The sequence below is a fragment of the Bos taurus genome, chromosome 15 (assembly GCF_002263795.3).
Source record: "Bos taurus isolate L1 Dominette 01449 registration number 42190680 breed Hereford chromosome 15, ARS-UCD2.0, whole genome shotgun sequence".
Classification (NCBI taxonomy): domain Eukaryota; kingdom Metazoa; phylum Chordata; class Mammalia; order Artiodactyla; family Bovidae; genus Bos; species Bos taurus.
In genome coordinates, this window is record NC_037342.1 from 54763003 (window position 1) to 54788548 (window position 25546).

The following is a 25546-nucleotide window of genomic DNA, read 5'->3' on the forward strand; positions in this document are numbered from 1 at the left end:
GGGAACCCTGATTAAAGCAAGTCAGTTAGAAGTACAAGGTATAGCCTGGGACTTGCACTTGGCATCTGAAGTTGGGGAGACAAGGAGGCAGGCTTGTACGATGAAGCTCTTAACCCGTGGGAGCTAATGCTGTCTCTAGGTAGATAGTGTCAGAATTGAGTTAAATATAGGATCCCCAGCTAGTGGTAGATAATTGCCTGATGTGCAGAAGTCCTACCCCCTACCTGTGGTGTCACAAGTGCAATGTGGTTGGAGTGTGACAGTGAAGGGGAAAGACAAGTATGTCCTGCCTACACCCTCACAATGGGGTCCAGTTGTCAGGATCCTAGCATCTCCCACCTACTCCCATCTCATGCTGACAACTCACAGGAGCTGGGGATTTCTCAGATGGCCCAAATGAATAAATGCAGAGCCCTGCATGCTGGCTCTCCAGTATGCATGGTACACACACACACACACACACACACACACACGCTCAAATGAATCCAGAGAGACACTGGTGAGCCAGAGGGACCAGTTTTATTAGATTCCAGCAAGACTATACAATATGTGTTTCATGCAGATTAAATAAGTGTCTTCGCTGCCCCTGAGAGGGAGCACTCTCACCTCCAGCTCCTTCTTTGGTATGTCAAGGGGTGAGTGTCAAGGGGAACCATCGACATATTCTGCATGGGGAACAGTTGGGATCATGACTGGAGGTGGTGGTGGGACCGTGGGCAGCTGAGGGCTCCTGAGACCTTGAGTCTTCAGAGGCTTAGGAACCACAGGACCTTGGTCCTTTGCTGCTGGTGGCACCTGAGGATCTTGATCTTTCAGAGGCACCGGGATTATAGGAACTTGACTCTTGACAGGCTCCAGGACCACGGGGCGTTGATCCTTGACAGGCGCTGCAGTCACAGACTCATGATCCTTCAGAAGTTCTGAGACCCCTCTCCCTTGATCTTTGACCAGCTGTGGGACCACTAACCCTTGTTTCTCTACAGACTCAGAAAGCACAGAACCTTCCTTCTTCACAGGTTCTATGACCATGGCACTTGGATCCTTCAGTTGCTCTGGGACCATAGGACCTTTGTCCTTGACAGGTGCTAGGACCATGGGGCCTTGGTCTTTGACAGGTGCTGGGACCATGGGGCCTTGATCCACAGGCTCAGGGAACGTGGGGCCTTGGTCTTTGACAGGTGCTGGGACCATGGGGCCTTGATCCACAGGCTCAGGGACTGTGGGGCCTTGGTCCTTGACAGGTGCTGAGACCATGGGGCCTTGATCCACAGGCTCAGGGACCGTGGGGCCTTGGTCTTTGACAGGTGCTGGGACCATGGGGCCTTGATCCACAGGCTCAGGGACCATGGGGCCTTGGTCTTTGACAGGTGCTGGGACCATGGGGCCTTGATCCACAGGCTCAGGGACCGTGGGGCCTTGGTCCTTGACAGGTGCTGAGACCATGGGGCCTTGATCCACAGGCTCAGGGACCGTGAGGCCTTGGTCTTTGACAGGTGCTGGGACCATGGGGCCTTGATCCACAGGCTCAGGGACCATGGGGCCTTGGTCTTTGACAGGTGCTGGGACCATGGGGCCTTGATCCACAGGCTCAGGGACCATGGGGCCTTGGTCCTTGACAGGTGCTGAGACCATGGGGCCTTGATCTACAGGCTCAGGGACCGTGGGGCCTTGGTCCTTGACAGGTGCTGAGACCATGGGGCCTTGATCCACAGGCTCCGGGACCATGGGGCCTTGGTCCTTGACAGGTGCTGGAACCATGGGGCCTTGATCCACAGTCTCAGGGACCGTGGGGCCTTGGTCCTTGATAGGCGCTGGGACCATGGGGCCTTGATCCACAGGCTCAGGGACCACAGGGCCTTGGTCCTTGACAGGTGCTGGGACCAGGGGACCTTGGTCCTTAACAGGTGCAGAGGCCGTGGGGCCTTGATCCTTCAGAAGCTCTGGTACCATGGAACCTTCATCTTCAATTCTTGCTGGAACCATAGGACTTTGATTCTTTAGAGGCATGGGGGCCAAGGAATCTTGGTCCTTGACTGATGCTGGGATCACAGAACCTTCTTTCTTTAAAGGCTCAGGGACAGTGTGATCTTGATCCTTAATTGATGCAGGGAGTATGGGACCTAGATCTTTCAGAGGCTCCGGGACCACAGGAGCTTGATCCTTCAGAGGCTCTGGGACTGTGGGGCCTTGACCCTTTGAAGGCTCTTGGATCCCAGGACCTTGATCTTTCAGAGGCCCCGGGCCCACTGGACCTTGATCCTTGTCTGGCTCTGTGGCTACAGGACCTTGATTCTTAGGTGAATCCCTGGTGGGTTCGACCTGGCTCCTGCAGAGGAGAGAGAGGTTGTCACTGTGAGGGCCAGCGCTTAGACCAGGGATAGGGCAGAGCACAGATTGCCTGTTAAGTCTTGCCCAGTGGAGCCTGGGCAGGGCAGCTCTTGCTGGGGAGTCAGGAGGAGGATCTGATCTCCAGATCCTTAGTATAGAATGTGGGGTAGGGTGAGAGGCAGGCTGGGAATTGGTCATTCAGTGTGCTTGCCAATTGATTATAACCAGCAGGTGGCATGGAGGGCGGCCCCCAGGTGGTAGTGGCAGTACTCTACTGGGACTCAGAGTCTTCCAGTGGGCATCCTAGCAGCCTGTCTACCCCACACTCCCCCCAGGCCTCTCTTCCTTCCTCCAGAATAGGTGGGGTCCATCCTGGGGGCCCATCTTTGCTCTCCACTCAGGTGACCCTACAGGCTAAAATGCTTCTGTTCTCAGAGCTTCCCAGACTCCTCCCTTTCCCTGACCCCCTTGTTAAGTGCTCAGGTGGGAGGGGCAAGGGGTCCCAAGGCACACATGAGAGAAAGAGGGCAGTGGGAAGGTCTCTCTTCCCCACCTCCCCTAAAAGGGTAAAAAGTATTTTATCCCATTGTTTAGGACAGCTGGCTGGGGTGACAGTAAAAAACAGACCAGCTTTTAATCAGTTTTATTATAGCTTTAAATTCTTGTATAGACCATGTACCCCACTGTCACCTGCAGCATATTTGGTGGTGACTGGCTGGGACTCCCCATTCAGACAGTGAAGAGGCCCTGCTCCCCTCGCTCTGTCCCCACTCTGGCCCCCTTTACTCTCCCTGGGCCAATCAAGTCTTTACACTTAAACCCACTTCAGTATTGTAACAGTTCCTGTCATTTAAAGCAGGTCCTGTAAGACTTCTAGATGTACACTTTCTTAGCTCATTCTGCTTTTGTCTCTCTGGGCCTCAGGTGTGTCATCTAGTTCACTGGGTAAAATGATATTTACTCAGAAATTTATGATGATTAGAAGTTATATACATAGATCACCTTGTACTGTGTTCTATGTAATATTGCTATTATTTTTCTGTCTACTTAGAAGTAAAGTTACACATATTTGGACTATTTTTATTCTGACATGTCATCCCAGTCCAGAAGCTTCTTACCATATTTAGCATCTTGAGCCTCCTAGGAACTGACATTTCTCAACAGAGTACAGAGTGCCACAGGCATCTTGTCCATCCAGTCCCTCTGGATGTCTTTGAGCATCACAGTGGAAGAGAGGGGCCGGGGTGGCTCCCTAGTTCAGAACAACACAGAGCACAACTGCCCTGGTCACATGGACACAGCTGGCTACCTTTAGTAGGAGTGGCATTACAATACCTCTAATACTTGGTGGTTGGCCAGAGAGGAAAAGTAAAAACCGAATTCAGAGGAGAATCCATCAGGAAATTGATTAGATAATCCTATCTGGAAGTGAACTACCTGGATGGAGTCATCCCAAATGGGGTGATGAAGCTGAGACATGAGACAAAAGAGGTGACTATGGCTTAACTTGATCTCGGGGCTTGGGTTGCAAAACCTATCCCACTGGCAGGATATGGGGCCAGTGTCCTCTGCTGGCATGGAGATTTAAAAGAGGGCCAGACCCACAGCATGGAGGGCAAAGTACCTTTCCCTGGATGTTTGTGCCACTGGTTCCCATGCCTTGCCTCATTTTTCTGCTTAATGAACATTCTCAGCCAGTTATGAGCTAACCCCAAAATTGCTCTGATATACACCTCTATATTGATTTGGTTAGTAAACTTGTTTCCTTAGTAAGTGTCCTTAATTATGGAAAGATTTAGAATTAGATTAGAAGTGATAAATAATATTACCTTTGGGGGTATTAAATTTAGGAAAAAAATCTGTGTAGGTTTAGTTTGAAAGTATTGACGCTGTTTAAAATAATTTGCATATTATATCTAATATAATAATATATTATTATAATATATATATTTGGCATATTATATTTAGACTAGTTTTGTGATTCCAATATAAAATGTGTAATGGAATAATTAATTTAGAGTTGTCGTTTTAAGTTGAAAGATATAAGACAATTTTATAAATTTTATAAACAATGATGAACTTTTATTACAAATTGATAGTAAACATATTTTTAAGCTTAATTTTTAAAAAAATTACTAATAATTTAAAAAATTTAGGGGAATTGAATTAAGTTATAAAATGCTCCTTAAAAGGGTTTGTTCCATTTTACTAGATTTTTAAGTTTGTTACTTTTATAAATTAAACATTTCTTTTTAAAACCAAAGCAGTCTTGGTTGGTCTTCCTGTGAACAAAACCACCCTCAAGTGCAACATAAAACTCTCATTGACATTGACTGGCCATCGCTTGGTTCCATGGTGGCCTGCCAGTCTCCCCATCTGTAAAATGCCCCGCCACTCACAGTGCCCTCTGTGTGAATGAGACAGAGCCGCACACCCAGGGTGGCAGCCGGTGTGTGGTTGGTGAGTGGTGATGGGCCATGTTCAGCCCACAGGCCAGCTGCCTAGGGGCCTGGTCCAGCCTTCGGGAGTCTGGGTCTGGTGCCTTGAGCCAGCTGTACATCTTCTCAAGACAGCATACAGGACAGGCTCCTCCCGCCTCCCAGCCTGTATACTCTCTCAGAAACTAGAATGACCTGCTGGCTTTTTCTTGGCTTCTGTGCTGCTTATTCCTTGCCAGATCTTGGGCAATTACTCGACCACAACAGACCTCAGTTTCCTCATCTGTAAACTGGATGACAATACAAATGCCAGAGAGCATTATGACAGAGGATCAGATGATCCTGTTTGGATCTGAAATCATAATTGGTGACATTTGTAGGGAGCTTTGGTGCCTTATGGGCTTCCCTGGTGGCTCAGATGGTAAAGAATCCACCTGCAATGCAGGAGACCTGCATTTGATCCCTGGGTTGGGAAGATCCTCTGGAGAAGGGAACAGCTACCCACTCCAGTATCCTGGCCTGGAGAATTCCATGGACAGAGGAGCCTGGCAGGCTACAGTCCATGGGGTCACAAATAGTCGGACACGACTGAGTGACTTTCACTTTCACTTTGGTGCCTCACATAAGTAAGTCCATAACCACAGTAACTGTGTAAGAGTTTACCGGACGCTCACAGGCGCATTATTTTAGCTCACTGGAGCCTCTGGCAGCCCTGGAGGAAGGCAGGAAGGTGGTGGGCAGCCTTGCAGCCTCACCCTCTTGCACTGTCCTCTGGCCACCCTTGCTTCTTGACATACTTTCAATGTTTGTTTCTTTGTTTCTGCTGCCTGGATTGCCCTCTTTCACCCACTTTCCCCTGTCTGTCCCTGATGGCTCAGCTCGGATCTTACCTCCTCACAAGGTCTTCCTGGATGCTCCAATTAGTTTTGCCTATATCTCCCTGCAGCACCATTTTATAGTCTCTCCCTGCATTCATAGATACCCTGGTTGCATGTAAAGCTCCCCCCCACCGCCCCATTTGACTGTGTGCTCCCTGAAGGCAGGGACCATCCACCTGGCCTGCAGCCCCAGTGCCCAGCACAGTACCTGGAACAAAAAAAGGTCAAACAGAATCACAAATTACTATCGCTGAAACCTGGTTCATCATCTATCCCATGGCCCCAGCCAGAAATTCCGAGTCATTCTAAATACCTTCTGCTCCCTCAAAGCCTTCACTCAATCCATGAGGAAGCATCTTTTCTGGCTCCTCACATGTATCTCCTAAAGACTCACATTTCTTTCCCTCCCTACCTTCCCCCCAAGCTGTGCCGTCATCTCTGTGGACCACTGCCACAGCCCACTAACTGGTATCTCTGGCCTCTTCTCCAACAGAGTCTTCATACAGAAATAAAAAAAAAGGAGCAAATCCTTGGCACTTCCCTGGTGGCCCAGTGGCTAAGACTCTGCTCTGTCAATGCAGGGTGCAGGGTTCAATCCTTGGTCAGGGAACTAGATTCTACATGCTGCAGCTAAGACCTGGTGCAGCCAAAAAAAAAAAAAAAACCCCCAAAGGAAGTCTTTTCTCCTGCTGAGACATCTTCAAGGCTTCTCCTTGCACTGAGAATAAACAAGTTTTACCCTGTTCCACCGCCCTCCCTCGCTGACCAGCCTGCTCCCATCGCCTTCCAGCCACCTGTGCCCTAGCCTCTCAGCACGCCCTGCTCCTTTCATTCACAGCTTCGCATGTGTTGCTGTCTCCTCCTGGGACATTCTCTCGCTCCCTCTTCCTTGCTAATCCTGCTCATCCTCCAGGGAAGCAGATGTGACCAGGCCACTGTACAGGTTCTCTTGGTCCCTGACATTTTCTTTCCTATCCCTTATCACAGATAATTACTTGCATTCTTTTCCATTAATGTTTCCCCTTCTAGACTGAAGTGTTCAAAGGGCAGGACCATGTCCATTTTGTAAATCATTGTACCTAAAACAGTACCTGACTCAGGGAAATCTCTGACTTGTCCAATCAATGAATAAATGAGAGGCTTTTCTGTACCGGGCTCTGTCCTATTTGCAAAATGTAATATTCCTAGGTTATATGAGAAAACCAAAGTCTTAGAAACTTAATTTACTGCCTGTTTTCCTGTTTCCATGGTGACAGGCAATGCCTCCTGGGTATATACACGCTGACCTTGAAGCCAAGCTTTATTAGAGTCTGGAAGTAGGATTATCAAGCCCTGCCTGAGACTGGAGAAAAGGCTTTCTTCCCTCACTGATACTTGCCTTTGCACACAATTCTAATCTCATAATCCACCTGTGATTTTTTTACTTCCCAGATTGACTCCTGATGCACCATCACAGCAGGCCCCAGTTGAGGCTGTGTTCCTGGCATAGGGCCTTGTTTAGAAATCAGGGGCCTGTGGACCCTATCCTTGAAACCCCTGCTTCCTCAGCTTTGAAAAGCTCTGAGAAAGAAAGAAACTCAAATGTCAGTCTAGGTACTGGGTATTTTAAACCTAGATTATTTCTTTTTCAGTGAAGAGCAGCCTGCTGGAGGAGAAAGTACACTGACGGGACTCGCGGCCAGAAGAGCTGGGTTCAAAGGCTGACTCGAGTCCATCCTAGCCGCGGATGTCATCATGGACATCCAGGCTTCCAGCTTCAGTTTATTAATCTATAAAATGGGAGAATTCCCCCTTCATTTATGGGAACACTCATGGCATGACCCCTGGAATGCAGGAGATATTTCATAAACATTAGTCCCAAAAGGAGCTTGGTGATCTGGTCCAATGTCTTATTCTACAGACGGGAAACCAGGCCCAGAGTGGGCAACCAACTCCCCACAGCCACACAGCTAAGAAATAGCAGGTCCAGGTCTTAACAGAGGCCTCTCAAAATTCACTGGGTCGGTGGGAGGGATGAGCAAACTCACTTGAAGCAAGGATGGGCAGGAGAGACTGAGAGGGGCCAGGCTGTCTGTGCCTCATGGGCCCTGCAGGAGGAGGAGGGGGGACAGTGGGCCAGGCGATTTCACAGCTTTATCTCCTTCTGTCTGCCTCCAAGGGCCCTGTACAGATGTGCACGTTTCCCAGACACAGAGCTCCCAACATATTATAAGAGATGCAGCTACCCGAGGGAGAGTGTCAAGGAAACTGCCTTTGAAAGGCTTGTTATTCTTATAAAGAATTGTGGGAGACAAGGCTTTCTCAAAACAAGAACTCTTGTCCCACCCCTGTCTCCCATGAGGCTCCATGGCCTCTATTTTAGCAATTATTATGGTGTTTGGTAATTACCTGCCTCTCCCCACCAGCTCGTGCATCATGAGTATCTAGTGTCTGGCTCCTAGTACCTGGCAGATATTTGTGGGAGTACTGGGTAGCTGGCGTAGAGCTATTTCTCTTTATTCTATCAATATTTGATGTTTTTTCTCTCTTATCCATTCACTGGACCAAGTTTGCTGAGCCCGTGCTCTGGGTTAGGCCGTGTGCTGGGGGGCACAGGTGGGCATGAGGGAGGTGGGAGCCCCCCACTGTGGGGACCACACCACGAACGCTGTAAAGCTCCCTGCGCACCAGGACCACCAGCCTTGGCCCCAAGCCCTCATCTCCCTGTGTCTCTCCAACCAGAGAGGCCTAAGTTCCTTCAGTGCAAAGACATCACTGTGCTGGGCAAGTCCTTCCTCTCTGGTCCCAGAAAGCACAACTCCGAAGAACTGATCTGAAGGCGCCCAGGCTGGAAGGACAGATCTGAGGGTCATGGGTCTCCTGAACTTGGGCTGCTGTCTCCCCACCAGCCAGCCCCAGCTGCTGCCTGAGCTGCTCAGGTCTGCGGGGTAGGGCACACCTCTGCACAAGGCAGCCCACCCTCTGTGGCCAGGACCCTGAGCAGAAGCCTGGATTTCTGTCAGCGCCACTCCCTCCCATCCCTGCCCTGCTCTGGATCCTGTGCTCTGGGGTCACCCTTCCAGAGAATGCCCTGTTGACTGATACGTGAGGGTAGTTGAAAGGACAGCAATTGTGTCCGAATCCCTGACTTCTCCGGGCAACATGTGCCCCACCACAGCTTGGAGCCCTCACTGTTCCGCTCTCCTCACTACACATCTCTGTTGGCTCCCTTCCTTTGGAAAGTGTGACCCCAGAACTGAAAGGGATGTCCCCGTTAGGTCTCCAGACAGCACACCCCTCCTCTGCCCCAGCACCTGTACCTCCATGGATACAGCCCCCGCTGTCGTCTCTCAGCAACTAATGGTTCAGTTTCAGGGTCACTTCCTGAGTGAAATCACCCTGACCCTCTACCATCAGGGCTCAAAGACCCCTTCTCCTGTGTCCCCACATCCCTGCTCTGTGCCCACACCCTCGCCTAGACACACCAGCCTCCATCAGGATAGCTGTCAACAGTTTTGAAGCTGCCTCTCCAGAAGGGGGCTCTTTAGGGCAGAGACCACATCTGCTTCCTTCTCCTTCCCCTCTCTTTCCCTCCCTCCCTAGCTCCTTCCCCATCCCCCGCCTTCCCCTTCTTTTTACTCCCTCCATCCTTCCATAGGGCTTCCCTGATAGCTCAGTGGTAAAGAAGCCACCTGCAATGCAGGAGACCCAGGTTTGATCCCTGGGTTGGGAAGATCCCCTGGAAAAGGGAACGGCCATCCACTCCAGTATTCTTGCCTGGAGAATTCCATGGGGTTGCAAACAGTCGGACACAACTGAGCGACTAAACAATCCTTCCACAACATTTAATAAATGCCTCCTAAGTGACAAACTGCTGACCAGAGTGGAGAGCTAGAGTGCCGTAGCATGGGGCTAGCACCACAGGAGGACTCCACCCCAAATGGGAAGCTTAAAAACAAACAAACAAACTCACACAAGATAAAATTCGAACAACTGTATTTACATGATACACACATGCTTTCCTATTTTTAACTGCCTTAGCACCTTTTTTGTCCTCCCAAACTGCAACCTTCTTTTATGGTTTTCTAAGAGGACTTCATATTCAAGGCGGCACATTGTATTCTCACAGCAGCCCATCACCCAGGCAGATGGGGTTCACTTGTGTCCCTGTTTTCCAAAGGCAGAAGCAGGGCTCCAGAAAATCACATAGTGAGCCTGTTAATGCCAAGACCTTAACTGAGGACGACAGACTTGCAGTCAAGCGCTTTCCTTTTTGCAACAATATCCCTTAGGGATTTGACTTCAACCACAGAGATCCCAAATTTGTCTGCAGCTGTCTGAACTAGGTCTGGCTTGACATAACTCTGGTTCTGCATGGTCCAGAAGGCTACAGTCACTGAATTCTATAGGTCCCCAGCTCTGAGCTCCCAACTGCATCTCCTGAGAGTTGCCCCTCTAGGACTCCAACATCCAGCTCCCCTTTGCCTTGGTCCTTCCTGCATCTACTGCACAAGGACTTCCTTAATTTACCTCCTGGTGTTCAGCAGACCCTGGCAAAGAAGATAGTCTCAGAAAGCTTGTACATCCTGGTCTAAGAATGCCCATCTGCACCCACATCTGTATGGCTGCCAGTCAGTCGATCAGCCTGGAGCTACACAGAGTCCATCTATTTGTGGCTTATCAGCACAGGAAGAGCAACTAGGACGATGGCTAGAAAAAAAGGCTGCCACCACAAGGCTTAATTCTGGGCGCTAGCTGAGGGGGTAGAGGGGTGGATAGTGGGTAGTAATGTCTGAGCAAACTCAGCATCTGTGACCCTCATCTGACTCATTTTCCAAAGATGACTTGAGTATTTAGGGTCACTGAAGTCTTTGGAGCAAGGAAGGGACAGGAAGAGGAGATTGCTCTTGCAGGAATTCTTTACAGTAGGAATCCTAGAGATGGTCCCAAGTGCTGGACAAGGAATGGATTTCAGTCACCCAAACCTGGCTCCAAATCCTGGCTCACCATGTACAAGTTGTGTGACTTTGTTATCTAATCACTGAGTCTCATTTTTTTTTTTTTTTTTTTAATCTGTGAATCGGGATGGTGCCTATAGCAGACTCTCTAGCCCTATTGTGAGGATTAAATGGGAACAAGTGTGTAAAGGCCACACACATGCTCCTTCCCTTCCCCTAGGTTGTGCCACCTCTGCCTTTTACAAAGTGGCACTAGACAGCTGGAGCAGTTTCCTAGTTTGGATTTTTCTCCACCACTCCCAGATCTCCTGATGGCTTCCCTCATGGCTCAGATGGTAAAGAATCCACCTGCAATGCAGGAGACCTGGGTTCAATCCCTGGGTTAGGAAGATCCCCTGGAGAAGAAAATGGCAATCTACTCCAGTATTCTTGCCTGGAGAATCCCATGGACAGAGGAGCCTGGCAGGCTACAGACCATGGAGTCACAAAGAGTTGGACATGGCTGAGTGACTAACACCAACTAACACTAACTAAGTCCCCTGTAGACAGATGTATCCCTGTTTCTTTTTTTATTTCCTTTCTTTCTTCTTCCCTCCCTCCCTTCCTTCCTTTCCTTCTTTTTCTCTTTCTTTTTTAACTTGGCCACACTATGTGTGGCATCTGGGATCTTAGTTCCCTGACCAGGGGTCAAACCTGTGACCCCTGCAGTGGAAGTTTGGAGTCTTAATCACTGGACCTCCAGGGCAGTCCCTGCTTTTTCCTTTTTACTGTTAAATACCCTTTCTAGATATAACCTGCTAAGAACTAAATAAATTCCCGGTTGTATAGTAGATATTTTAAAAGCTTCCTTGGTTGTCTTAACACCAGGAAGGCTAAGTCAAGAGCATAGTTGACTGTCTTAATGAGCTATCATGAATCTGAAAATCCTGCTAAAGACCCTTTTAAAAATGTGAAGTGCTGGACTAAGGCAGCCAGACATAATGGCTCAGTTCTTGTCTAGCTGGGAACTTGCAAATCCATCTTTGTCCTTCTCCCCATCCCATCTAAAGCAAAGGATGGGCTCTTGAGCCATTGATCAAAAATTGGTTTGGTGTGTCCAGAGTGAATCAGTGAAAATGACCAGGTAATTGCAGAAATAGAGTCTGCACCAGGAGATTGATAGGGTGCTCGGGGAGGAGGGGCTGGGGAAGGGCTGGGGAGGGGAGAGGGCAGCAAGAGCCAGTGCTGGAGGGGCTTCACCTCAAGCGGTTGCATGGCAGAAAGAGTGGATTTGCCGTGTGTTGCTCCAGCTACCACCACTCTGTTGGGGTGAAAGGTGGTAAGTAATGGAAAGTGGTGGTCAGCAAGCTACCCCCAAAATCAACTATGACAAGGGTGTTCCAGAGGCCTTCTGGAAGTTCACAGGGGCCTTTGCATGCCACCCCATGAGGCCCTCTCATAATAGTCCTCTGAATCACAAACAAGATTTTCTGTTACCACCAGCTACCCCACACTGGAACCAAACAGATTTGGATCACACTGTATCCCTTGCTCCTACTTTCTGAATCTTGGGATCACATAGATCTGGGTGGTGATGGATACCTGTATGCTTGTTATCCTTTTTGAGGCTCAAAGAAAGTAAGAAACTCAGCCAAGGTCACACAGCTAGTAACTAATGGAGCTTGGATTTAGAACCAGGACTGTTGGTGTTTGGAGAAGGAAATTGCAACCCACCCCAGTATTCCATGGACAGAGGAGCCTGACAGGCTGTAGTCCATGGGGTTGCAAAGAGTCGGACATGACTGAAGCAACTGAGCACTGTCGGCTCTAATTCCCAGCCCTTACGTCTAAGACATGCCCCTCGAGGGATGCCTCTGCCATCTCAGAATTAGGAGCTCTGCACTGGGCAAGGGATGGGCTCAGCCAGCCTCTTAAGATTACCCTCTAACCTCAAATCTATGTTTATAAAGTCAGGACTGTTTAGGAAAAGCATCCATATAAAGTACAGAGGGGGATGACCTGGAGTCTGGCCTTTCTAAAACCAGCCATTGACACCTCTGTGCTCTCCTGCTGCCATGACCTTTCTCAAAACCACCCCTGTCATGTGAGCAAGCCAGTTACTAGGCAGAATAAAGCCTTGTGGAGGCATGGTGGTGGGTATGGAGGCAGATGGTGAATATCATCATTCATTCATTCACTCACTCTTCATTCAACAAGCACTTTAGAAGACATTATCTGCAGGAGACAATGGGCCAGAAGCTAGGACTACAAAGAAGAGCAGGAGGACTGAGTCCTTGCCCCGAAGGAGCACACTCTTGTCGGGGGACACATACACAGATATGAGCAGACACAGAACATGTGCTAAGTTCCATGATGAAGAACACACGGGGAGCGTCTTACCCAGCCTGGGAGGTGCGGGAAAGGCTTCCTGGAGCTGTCCCCTGGGCGGAGTCTTGAAGGATGAGTTAGCCGGGTGGAGAAGCAGGAGAAGGGCAATCTGGGCAGGTGGGGCGGCGTGGGTAAAGCATGGAGGTGAGAAGCAGCATGGTGCGCTGGGCAGACACAAGCTTCTGCGGGCCGAGAGGAGCCCACAGACGGTTTAAAGCAGGATGTGACATGATCAGAATTGCATGTCCTATGGATCCCTCTGGCAGCTTAAACCAGTACCAGTGACAGCAATTTGTGTATCTCAGTATCTGAAGCTCCCTTGGCCCCAGATAAGATGTGTGGATTGAGATAGATATAGACAATACCAAATCAACCAGCGGCCGAGGGCCACTTATATGAGGACAAGGGACAGAGAGTTAAGCTCAGTTCCACTGTTTGAAACAAAAAACACGAGGTGATGGTCTCTGAGCAAAGCCCTCCAATGTCAGGTTTGGACACCAGTTTTACCTTGGTATCTCCAGTATCAAGTGTATTTTTTATGAATGGAAACTGTCGGAACATTCTGTATTCAATAACCACGCATTTTAGTCACCTGGTCAGTTATTTTAGCACCCTAAGGAGAATATCTATATATTTAGCAGAGACAATAGGTCAATTCATTCAGGATGTATGAGCCAGTTGTGTGTGAAGACATGACCCAACTCTTACTTCCCCTCGTTTGTATCTAGTTCCCAAGATTTAAAGGGGATCCTAGTGAGCCTGCAGATGCCAGAACATACGGGGCCCCTCGAGGGAGCGAGGATATAACTTAGTTAGGAATCCACCTCATCTGAACCCTGTCTCCCTTCAGGCTGCCTGCCCCACCTTGGGTGAAGGGGAGAAGCAGCCCAGGCTGCAGCGCAGGCAGACACCCTTTCCCTCCGAGCTGCCTTGGTCTGTCTGTCGCCTGGTGGGAACACCTGATCCACTACATTAGGAAGGGTCAGTGGGACCACACAGAAAGGAATGCTTTGTAAGCAATCAGTAAATATAAGTTCTTAGAATGTTACTGTTTAGGTTTGTGGGCTCAAGGTAATTCAGTAGCTGGAGTTCTATAAAAGCATTCTTCTTAATCAGTGTTTGCCTCAATCTACTTCATACATTGTCAGAGATTAATTATCAGAAAGATGAAGAGATGAAGAACACAGACCTCTCCAGTACTGTACAGGGAAGGTGGAGGGGCCTGAAATGAGCTCTACGTAGTGTCCACTACGGGTTCCCTAGAGCCATCAAGTCATTTCATCCTCACTCCTCTCACCTGAGGTGCGTATTAATGTCTCCATTCTCAGAGGAGGACACCAAAGCTCAGGGAGTTTACTGTATGTCACAGACTTGCCTAGCTGGCACCGACTTCCATCCATGAATCTGGTAAAGCCTAAGGGCACTGCCACTGTTAACCTGTATTCACATGCTGAGGAAGAAAATATGTGATGATGGCAATTCTGTTATTAGGGCTATTCTAGGATGGCCGAGTGTCATGAGGATTGATGCATTAATGGCAGTGGGATGGAGAGCTTTGGACCACGTGCCGGTTCTGCGTGAGGAGAGGCTGAGGAGGGAACTGCTGCCTCTCCTGTCTCAGCTTGGCTTCACCACCATCAAGCCCGCCGCTGTTCCTGCCCTGTTGTTCTCAGCTGGGGCTGCGGTAGGGTCTCCCCTTAACTGTAGATAGTCCATGGCCCATGTCCAGAAAGAAACTTTCTATATCTGAGGTCCTGAAAATGTAAAACGCCCTAAGGTATTTTACCAGGGAGCGAGCCTTGAAACCACCATGACACACAGAGGGGGTTCACAGCCTTTGTTAAAGAAGACTGGACAGTCCCTGTGAGTCTACAGGAAGCAGGCTGTGCATTTTTAAACCATAGTGGACAAAAAATGAGGGAAGAACTTCACTAAGAACACACAAACTCTAAGGAAGGATTAAACTACATTTACAACTAATGTCTTAATAGCATTGGGGACCTATTTCAAAATCAGAGGCTGGTTTTAACTTTGCTGTTTCAGAGAGGTGGTGATAGTAATGGGTGAGGATTTGCCTCCTGGGCTTGGGAAGCATCAGAGAGCACGGTGGAAATGAGGCCAAGGCTCTGGGCGAGCCTGAGCACTGCATGGTGCCCACCTTCCTGCTTCTCCACTGCCCACCCTTGCCCGTTCTCTGATTCTGAGAGATCTCGCCTTCTCCTGGGTTAATCTCAGCGCATCGTCTTCTCTCTCTGCCTCTGTTTCTACCTCTTCTGCCTTTTCACCTCTCTCAAGCACTAGTTTTGATAAAAAAAATTCTTAACTGATCAAAAGAGAGTTAAATAGTATACTTTTATGTGTGTTTTATTATTGAACAGTATTTTGCATTTCTGCCTCATACAAAAGCAGGTAGGTGGGTGTGGACTGTTTTCTGTTCATCTGGAAAACAAATATATAATGCTTTTTTTTATACATATATGTGACCCTTGATTATTCTGACCACAGCTCCTCCCCAAAGTCCAGATTTTGAGAACCAGCAACAGAATGAGTCCCAACCTAGAGCTCCGTGCCTAGGGCAACAGAGGGCTTGTGGCTGGTGCCCGGTGTGAGAGTGGGGGTGAGCAGCATAATGGTAGGAGCATGCACAGGTGGGGTACTAGCTGAGGGTGTGGATGGAGACCCTGGTTAGTGACCCCACCCCCTGCCGTGGCATCAGGATGTACACACTGCCCTGACCCTCCCCGAATGAATCACTCCCCAGGACTGAGCTCACCTGGTGTGGGGCCCCCACACCTCTGCTTCTGGCCAGCCCTGGCTCTGTTCACTTGGTCACCACCTGCCCATCCACGGACACACGGAATCTGCCAGAACAGATTCCTCCTCCGTGTCTCACTGTGATTGGAGGTGGGGGTCTCAGCCATCCTGGTTCTCTGCTCGGGGCACAATACCCAGCACATGATAGGTATTCAATCAACACGCACTGGACAAAGGAAGTGGGATCCCGAAGTACAGAATCTTTCATCGCCCGTTTCAGCAGAAGGATATCAAGGTGGGCACCCTTGGCCCTGGTTCTGGGGTGCCCATGCTTCTGCTCTCCCGCCTGTAGGCCAGTCCCTGCATGCCCCACACACCCACATCCCACTCACTCTCCAAGGTCCCCCCACTCATCATGAAGCTTTCTGATTCTCCATTCCTGGTGGGAAGAATCCTGACCTCCATCTGAGCTCCCCACTACCTGGTCTGTCGTTGCCTTGTCTGGATTCTTTTATGGCAGTTTCCACACTCCCGCGTTAGGTACACGCCAAGACTGTCACCCCAGAACCCACACAGTGAGCTAGCCCCCAGGGAGTGGAACCTCCACAATGACCAGATTAAATGAGTATGGGAAGGCATCTCTGCCACCCCTTGGGAGGAGAAAAACCAGAACAGACAGTCCTGCGGGTTGATAGGAAGAGGGTGGGGGTCAGGGGCCAGCCTCCCAGCTTGGCAAGGCTGTGCTGACCGCTCACCCCCAGCAACAGGGTATCAAATCGTTACACTACCTTGTTGGCCACTGGGTCTCCTGGTCCATCGTCGCCTTTCCCAACACTTAGCTCTGACTGCTTGCAATTAGTATCTGAGAGGCAAGTATCTAAAAGAGTCAAGCTGTGTTACAGAGGACTCCCAGAGAAACTGCAGGGCACAGCTCCTCTCGGGGAGAGCAGCTCAAATGGCAAAAGGTGGTTCCTTCACCTACTCAGCTGGGCCTTACCAAGGAAATAAGATCAAGAAAGTGGTGTTCGTCTTTAGCATTTATTTATAATTGGAAAAACTGTTTGTTTGTTTGTTTCTGAGCAAGCACAGACCACAAGCACGGCACAATCAATTGGCTATACATGAATATTTTTTGTCATTTTCTTACTAACAGCAGGAATGAAATAGCACCAAGAAAGGTGTGCGCTACACATACATAGACAATCTGTGGTACGCAACAAAACCCAGGCCACAAAATTGTAATTAGATGCTTCCGGTCTGCCTTGAGAGCAAAGGCATCATGGGAGCACCAGCGGAAAAGGGACAGCGTTAAGGACCCGACGCACAGCTGCAGGGACCGGGTTTGCAGGCGAGTGAAGCAGATGGTGGGGAGGCTCCAGTCCTCGCTCTTTCGTCAGGGGGGTTCAGGGAACTGCAGGGAAGTGTACAAAAATGGGCCGAACAGGCATCTGAAGCTTGGCCGCCTTCAGAAAGGCAAGGCCGAAACACTGCTTGTGAGGCTGAAATCAGTTTCAGTCAGCATGTTTGGGATGCAGAACAAGACCGACTGAGTTTTATTTGTAAACAGCAGAAATCAAAGGAGGTTTCTTGCCAGTGAAGTGACACATTCAAGAGTCAAAGTGAACTACCAACGGATTTTCTCAGCGGGAGGCGCTATAAAGATGGGCAGACTGAAGACGTGAAGAGACACCCTACAGGTCATGGAAAGCCTTAGGTGGGGCAGGGAGGAAGCTCGGTGCCTGGGGCTGCAAGGGGGCAGGAAACACTACAGTTTGGACAACACAAACTTGGATCAGACATTGGACTTATCCTATGCACCCTGGTGGTGCTGTGGTGGAGCCAGATTTATACACACTACCCATCATGGCCAGCTCCCTGTCAGGCACACAGGCCTTGAACAATCGAATGTTGAGGGAATGGTCCCTTGTGTGATGTAAAGTTTGGTTTACTTGATCTGCAAAGAAAACCAGATGACTATTCCATGGAGAAATTCAAACTGTGGCTAACATCAACATGTTTGATGAATACCAGGCATCTCAAGAGAACGAACGGACGTTGGCGAGTTTCCTGGACAAAGTTAAGGTCATGTGGATGGAGCTCTCTGACACTGTTTAGACCATTTAGCAAATACCTGAATCAGTACTCAGATCTACTCTAGCCCCTTCCATCGAGGCATCCAAATCTGTGATTCACAAATGCTGACATTCACTCACATCGTCTACCTCCCTCAGTACTTCATCCTCACAGTTCCTTCTCTGGAACTGCCTTTTGGAAGATGGCGGAAAGGCCTGCCTGGCCCAGAGCTTTGTTTATGCAGGTCCTGTCCTCTTAGGAAATAGGGCCTGCGTAGTGAAGGCTCAGTTAATTTACAAGAGACGTATTAATAAGCCCGAAGGGGACAAATAAAACGGTGCAAATGGGGATTTTGCTGCTTGAACAGTCAGAATATGAGAGAGCTTGTGGAGGCTCTATTTCCCCCAACCTGAAGGACCTAAAGGGACTTCTGAGGTAGGGAACTGTGAGGACTTCACTCTACACCGCTTTCAGGACAAAACAAAAGTACTCCTGAAGAGGCCCCAGCAATTTCAGAATGCTGGTGACAGGAAGCACCCTGCATACACGAGAAATAAAGGATACCAAGGAACGTACACGTCATGGGGTTTGCAAATGTAATTGTTCCAGTAGGTATATGGGGTCTTTCCACGACTCCCTGACTAATGCCCACAACACAACTCAAGCACAGCTGGGGTGGCACTGCCACCCCTGGCTGCTTTGGCCACACAGACACAAGACACACAATACAGGGAGAGCTGCTTTTCTTCAGGAATGAGGTAAAAAAAAAAAAGATGCTTGCTAATCACCGAGCAGGGAACGCTCCTCGTCTTAGGCTAAGTCACAGAAATCTCCCAGAACCTGAAGTTCAGCACATTCCGTCCTCTCCAAGAAACAGAGCAAGAACAGTCCAGGCAGGGACAGTAACCATTGACACAGTAGCCACTATGTCTGCTTCCTGCTGTGTGTTTCTAAGAAGCAAGAAACCCACATTCTAAATACACTATCGTTACACCTTGAACTTCCTTTCTCCAGTCCCCTGTAATGAGTCACTTTGCAAAATCAGCAGCACTGGATAGGTTGGGGGTTAACAGGAAAACAGTCTCACTTCTGTCACCTTCCTATGATGTCTGGAGGGTACCTATGATACCTAACTATTTTGCCCTGGCCTCGTGTTGGTCATCAGTGGCACATCTCTTACTCAGCATAGAGTTTAAAGCCCACTGATAGGAAACTAAATGTAGTCATCTGTTTTAAGCAAAAGAGTCTATGAAAAAATTACTTAACAAACACAACTCATTTTATTGAGATTAAGGCCAAAAACATTTTTTTGTTGTTTTTTTAAAAAATATTTCCACAAATCTTGTCAATTGCTGAAGCCCAGGTCAAGCTTCTATATCACATGATAACTCTGCGAATTTTGGAGAAGAACACCTTTACCTAAGTTCAAAATTGATCACCGGCGCAGACGCTGGGGAGGAACAGGAGGAGGATGCCCCACATTCATGTCGAAGCATCAGGACAGTTCCTCTGGTGTCCTCCTGCCTGCCTCACCAGGCGTGCCTGCCCCTGCCCGGAGGGAGGCACTGCCCTGCAAGTCAGCCGCTGACGGGTCCAGGGGCCCCGTGGCGTGGCCCTGTCTAGATCTGGACAGGAGGCAGGTCGCCTGGTCTCTGAGCAGGATCCCCTGCTCAGAGAAACCAAAGAACTCCTACAACACTCGGACCCATGCAGATGGGAAGCCTCTAATCAATTTTGTGGCCTTTTTTGTTGATTAGTGAAAGAAAAAAAAAAAAGGAAAAAGAAGAGAAGAAGAAAGAGAAGTGCAGTGCATTACTCTTTAGCCTCAGCCAGCTTATTGTTCATCTCTGCGCTCTGCTCCTTGTCGGCGGTGGGCGGGGCGGTGCGCGCACCCTCCGCGCTCTTCTTCTTGGATGCCCGGCCCGACGCCCCCTGCTTGTCTTTGGCCTTCCTCGGGGGCTTATGGCTCACTGAGGTCTTTTTTGCTTTGGAACTCTGGAGACTAGGTTTCTCCACCTGCACGGAGAGACAGACAGACCGCAAACAGAAACACAGAGGGGGCGGGATTTGGAGGGAGAATTTAGAGAGAAGATGTAATTAGTGGAAAGATAATGAAAGCACAGGACTCTGAGAAGCAAGGCATGTAAAGCCCCTTTGCTGACGCCTGGTCACCTGGCATCTCTCACCTGGAGCCCCTGGTCCCCCGTTCTAGCTGCCCTCTTGCTAGCCACTCTGGCTTCTGATGCCAGCTCTGGCCCCCATTCCCCTCCAAGGCACTGGACTGTATTTCTGGGCTGCTGCCCCTCCCCGTGGGAAGATTGTACCTCACTATCCTGCTCAACTCAGGCAGGCGCGGGAGTGGCTTTAGTCAATGAAATGTGAGCAGAGATGAGGAGTCCCCCTCCAGGCAAAAGGCCAGGGGTCGGCCCACACTTCCCAACTTACTCCTTTCCTCTGCCACAGAGAGGCCACTGCTCACCCTGAGTTTCAGCCTGAAGGGGAGTGGACGTGGAGAGCTGCAGCCCACCCACGGTGGACACATGGTAATAAGAAGTCAACCTTTGTTGATGGAAGACATCAGGATTCTGGTCTTTCATTCACAGCAGCAGCCGATCTTCCCTGTTTCTGACCTCCGGTGGACAGATGTCCTCTCTGAGAGGCTTGGGCAGGCAGTCTCGCCCAGTGAGGCCTTCAGCATTGCCCAGCATCCCCTCCTTCTCCCTGGCTGGCTCCCTAGATGGTCTTCTCCAGAACTGCCATTCAAGCCCACTTTGCTCTCCCCAAGTTTTCTCTGCTAGTTCTTCCCCCCGATTCCTAGAAGACAGCTGTGGCTTTTCTTTCTCAAGAATTCTGGGCCACTGGATATGATCCCCCAATATGTTACCCACCTCCCATCCATCTCTGGATTTCCTTTCCCCAATCTTCCCTCCTTCCTCCACTCGAATCTTCTTTTGTCCAGAGCCAACCCTACATCTCAGTCCCACTTCATCTGTAGAAGGGGGACAGAAACGATGCGGGGCCTCACCAGCTGGGTCATCCACTCAATGAGGTTCAGGGGCTCTCAGTCACTGTCAACCTATAAATAGGATCATCCTGGCTTGCCTAGGCCTGAGGGCTTTCATGGAATATGGAACCATTAATGTTATAACTGGAGTAGTCCAGGCAAACCAGGTTGGGTAATTCCCTTACCTGTAAACCAGTCCTGGACCAAAGAGGAAACTCCGCTGGACTACAAGACTTTAGGTCAAAGCAGAGCAAAGCCTATATAGGTTCTCAGACTTTTTCTGCTATTATAGAAAGGAGAGCTGATACTTTCATGATTCCATGTGGCTTGATATCATAGAATAAGTTATGGCATGTGTGATTCCAGCCTCAACAGCAGAATCTCCAACAGGCTTTTCCCCTCTCATGATTGCACATTGGGATACAAATAAGGCAAAGCATTGTTGGATGGCATCACCGACTCAATGGACATGAGATTGAGCAAAACTCTGGGAGATGGTGATGGACAGGAAAGCTTGGTGTGCTACAGACCATGGGGTCACAAAGACTCAGACATGACTTAGTGACTGAACAACAACAATCGTCTTCATAGGAAAACACCCGAATCCACTGTATCTTCCTTAGAAATGAAACTCATTCACAAACTGTTCATCATAGTAACAAATTACTTGGAACACTTCTTGCAGCTGATGTGACAGGTGTGTTCTGACAGACTAAGGATTGCTGCTGGATGGAGGGAAAGGATAAGAAAGAGCAGGTGATTTTCAGGGACTCGGGAGGTGAGAAAGTGTCCAGTGATTGGAGCAGAGGATGAGGCAGGAGCTGGGTGGGAAAGAAGTCAGGTGAGGATGCCCCCATGTCTGGGCTAGCCCTTCAGGGGCAAAAGCACAGTTATTTTAAGACAAGGGGGTTTAGGGCTCAGGTGAGATTTTCTACCATTTCTTTCTGAGTTTCTCAAAATCAGAAGCTAGTTCTCTGGAAATCTAACAGTTTTTAAGCTGTTTTCATTTTAGGAAATGTGTGCTCAGTCGCTCAGTTGTGTCCTACTCTTTACAACCCCATGGACTGTGGCCCAGCAGGCTCCTCTGTCCATGGGACCCTCCAGGCAAGGATACTGGAGTGGGTTGCCATTTCCTATTCCAGGGGATCTTCCCGGCTCAGGCATCAAAACCTTGTCTCTTGAATCTCCTGAATTGGCAGTCTCCTGAATTTACCACTGACCCACCCGGGAATCCTTGTTTTAGGTAATGTTCCTTTAGAAATTCCGTTTTGATTTAGCAAAGGTTGGGGTTCCCTTGTGGCTCAGCTGGTAAAGAATCCACCTGCAATGTGGGAGACCTGGGTTTGATCCCTGGGTTGGGAAGATCCCCTGGAGAAGGGAAGGGCTACCCACTTCAGTATTCTGGCCTGGAGAATCCCATGGACTGTATAGTTCATGGGGTTGCAAAGAGTCAGATAGGACTGAGCAACTTTCAGTTTCACTTTCCCGGTAAGAAGCCACTCTGTCTCTATGTGCTAAGACGGAAAGAAGGGACTTTAAGGTTAAGGACCAGAGTTGGCAGTAGCCCCGCCCCCATCTCTGCTACCATTAACCCCTCCATGTCAGGCTGCTGATGGGTCCCCAGAAGATCTGTCTCACCTTTGGAGGTTCCTTGAAGGGCTCGCTGTAGAGGCTGCGTATTCTTCTGCGATCAATGACCTTATTGTCAGCTGGGGTTGGCTTATTGGCCTCCCCTTTGAACTGGGCACTGTAGCTGGTCTCATGAGCCATCTTATCATCTGGGGGCTTGTACTGGGGCTTGGCTTTTATGGGTTTCACAGGCTTGATGTCCGTCCATGCTCTGAATTCATTCCTGCAAATCAAAGAAAAGCTAAGTGATTCGATACATCCTCTACCTGGCAGCAGGGCCTTCTCTCAGAGCTGCAAGCACAGCAAGCTCTCTGTTAGTGCCAGTCGTTCTGACTGATGTGTGGCTGAAGAGTGACCTCTCTCTCCTCCTGTAAGCATTCCTTCTGGCCCAGTCAAGGTAGATTGTGGCAACAGCAGTAGTACCTCAGAGAAAGAGTGCAGGCTCCCAGCTCCCACCGCTTGATCGTGGACAAGCTGTTCTAATCTTTGGGCCTCCTTTTCACAATATCTAAAATGAGGCTGAGAAAAAAAAAAAAAGATCAAAAACTAAGATCATGGGATCCAGTCCCATCACTTCATGGCAAATAGATGGGGAAACAATGGAAACCATGACAGACTATTTTCTTGGGCTCCAAAATCACTGCAGATGGTGACTGCAGCCATGAAATTAAAAGACACTTGCTCCTTGGAAGAAAAGCTGTGACAAACCTAGGCAGCATAGTAAAAAGCAGAGATGTTACTTTGCCAACAAAGATCTGTCTAGTCAAAGCTATGGTTTTTTCCAGTAGTCATGTATGGATGTGAGAGTTGGACCATAGAGCTGAGTGTCGAAGAATTGATGCTTTTGAAATGTGGTGTTGGAGAAGACTCTTGAGAGTCCCTTGGACTGCAAGGAGATCCAACCAGTCCATCCTAATGGAAATCAGTCCTGAATATTCATTGGAAAGACTGATGTTGAAGCTGACACTCCAATACTTTGGCCACTTGATGCGAAGAACTGACTCACTGGAAAAGACCCTGAGGCTGGGAAAGATTGAAGGCAGGAGGAGAAGGGGACGACAGAAGATGAGAGGGTTGGATGGTGTCCAAACTTGATGGACAAGTTTGAGCAAGCTCCAGGAGTTGGTAATGGACAGGGAAGCCTGGCGTGCTGCAGTCCACGGGGTGGCAAAGAGTTCGACATGACTGAGTGACTGAACTGAACTGAAAATGAGGCTGAAGACTCAGTCTTCAGTCGTTTATGAGTTCAGCACATATGACCTAATGCTGCTGTGTGTGAGGTGAGGGAGTTGTGACTGTTACATGGACAGTCTGCCTGGTAGGTTGTGGTCAAACAAAAAATGCCAGTTCTGTCCCTTCCTTTGTTGTGATGAAGACATTTTGTAACCCTGAATCCTTAGTTTATTCCTCCCTGTGATAGAAGAGGGCTTGATTTTTGTGTGCTGCCTGAAACTTAACAATCTCAATCACTTTAGGTGAAAGTCCTTATGAAATGTCTAAATGCCTGCAGATCATAAGTGAACTGTACTGAACACAACTGGATGTCACCATGAGGACTTGTGTTAGGATGTATGATGTATAGGAGAGTCTTGGTGGGGTTGGTGTAAGTGGCTGATGGCTCTTACCCCAGTGATCCCCATCTGCTGCTTTTTACAGTCACTGTGCCAGGCTGCTTGTTCATAGCACTCTCTCTCCTGGTTTCTCATCTGTTGCAGGACTGGAGAGGAGATGGTGACAATGTTCAAAACAGGGTGAAATTAATATCGCTGCTGATGGAGGCCACCAAGTCTGTCCTGTTTGTTGAGTGCAAGACTTCGAGTGCCTAAGCTCTGTGGCTCTGAGGTTTTTCTCAGGTTTCCCTTCATTTGGGGCTGTGAGAAGCTGTGGGAGAGGAAGAGCCAGTGTACTATCTGTTGAGTTAGGTTCTCCAGTGCCCTCTCTCATCCTCATGGTAACTCCCTCCTTTGGGGCTCAGACATGAGTGCCACCAACAAGAGGCCCCAGGGGACAGTAGAGAGAGAGCTCAGACTGTGATGGAGACACATGGATTCTAGCCCTGGCTCTACCTCTAGGTAGCTGCTGAGAAGGTTTCTCCCCTTCCTGAGTCTTAGTTCCCTCATTTGTCAGAAAAAAAAGGCTGACCAGATGATGTCCTTATAATGTCCTTCAGGCTCTGAGGCTCTCTGAGTTGATACAGCTGGTTTGGCAACACTGAGCTACACACTGGTCATTTGAGCTCCTGAGGGGCACAGGCTCACGTGTGAACAGAGAGACTACAGTTTCTTAAGAGACCTTCCCCAAGCTTCAGGCTCACCTTTCCAGTGTAGCTGGGACCTCCACCTAGATGCCCCCACCAACTCAAACTCAGCGTCCCTCGAAGCAAATCATTCTGTCTCCCCTGCCAAGTCGTCTTCTCTTATTGGACTCCCTTGCTGCTCCTTCTCACTCACTCACCTACCCATCATTCATTCATTCATTAAACATTTACTGAGTGCTTAGGTCTGCTTAGGATGCTGAGCTCAAGGCGCGGGAGTGGGAGGGAAGGGAGGACAATAAGGGAGGCTCCGTGTAGGAGAAGGGTCTGGGAGCACAGGGGAGGAGCTCCTGGGCCTGGTTGGGAGTTGAAGGACAGGTTCTGGAGGGAATCACAGAGGTTGGCAGAGAGCTGACCGAGAGAAGGGGTGGGTTCCAGGTAGGATGAGGAACACACAAAGAGGCGCAGCCCCCCAGGGGGATGCGTGGGAAGCTGGGGTGACAGGGCTGAAACCTTGGGGGGACATGAGAGGCTGGGTAGGTCATGAAGTTCCTGCCAGTCTGGCCAAGGGGATGGTCTGGACTGTAACAGGGAGATGCCAAACGAGTTCAAGGTGCATGTGGCCAGATTCCTTTTGGGGAAGAGAACTTTGGAAGCAGTGTGAATGGGGACAGAGCGGAGGGGTGGGGCTGGAAGCCAAGAGGGCTGTGCAGTGAGCTGGGAGGAAAGCAGAGGCCTGAATTGCGAAGAGGGGTGGTGCTTGGAATACAGCGCCGAGGGGATGGGCAGGACTTGAACTCCACTGAGCTGGGGGAGGCCAGGCTCAGAGAGAGATTTGGGGGTTTGTGGGATGGGGTGGGGGGATGTTACCTATGAGCCAGGGA

At 49.4% G+C, this 25546-nt stretch overlaps 1 protein-coding gene across 1 annotated transcript in view; it reads right to left on the minus strand.

The window, feature by feature from the left end:
* Window positions 1-500: 500 nt before the first annotated feature.
* Window positions 501-25546, minus strand: part of MAP6 (microtubule associated protein 6) — an 84300-nt gene continuing 59254 nt past the window's right edge. Inside the window, exons 2-4 of the mRNA XM_005216258.5 lie at window positions 22418-22631; window positions 19592-19791; window positions 501-2326 (exon numbers count right to left, since the gene is read on the minus strand). Of these exons, the coding sequence (XP_005216315.2) occupies window positions 643-2326; window positions 19592-19791; window positions 22418-22631 (2098 nt within the window). The 3' untranslated portion in view covers window positions 501-642. The remainder of the gene's footprint in view (window positions 2327-19591; window positions 19792-22417; window positions 22632-25546) is intronic.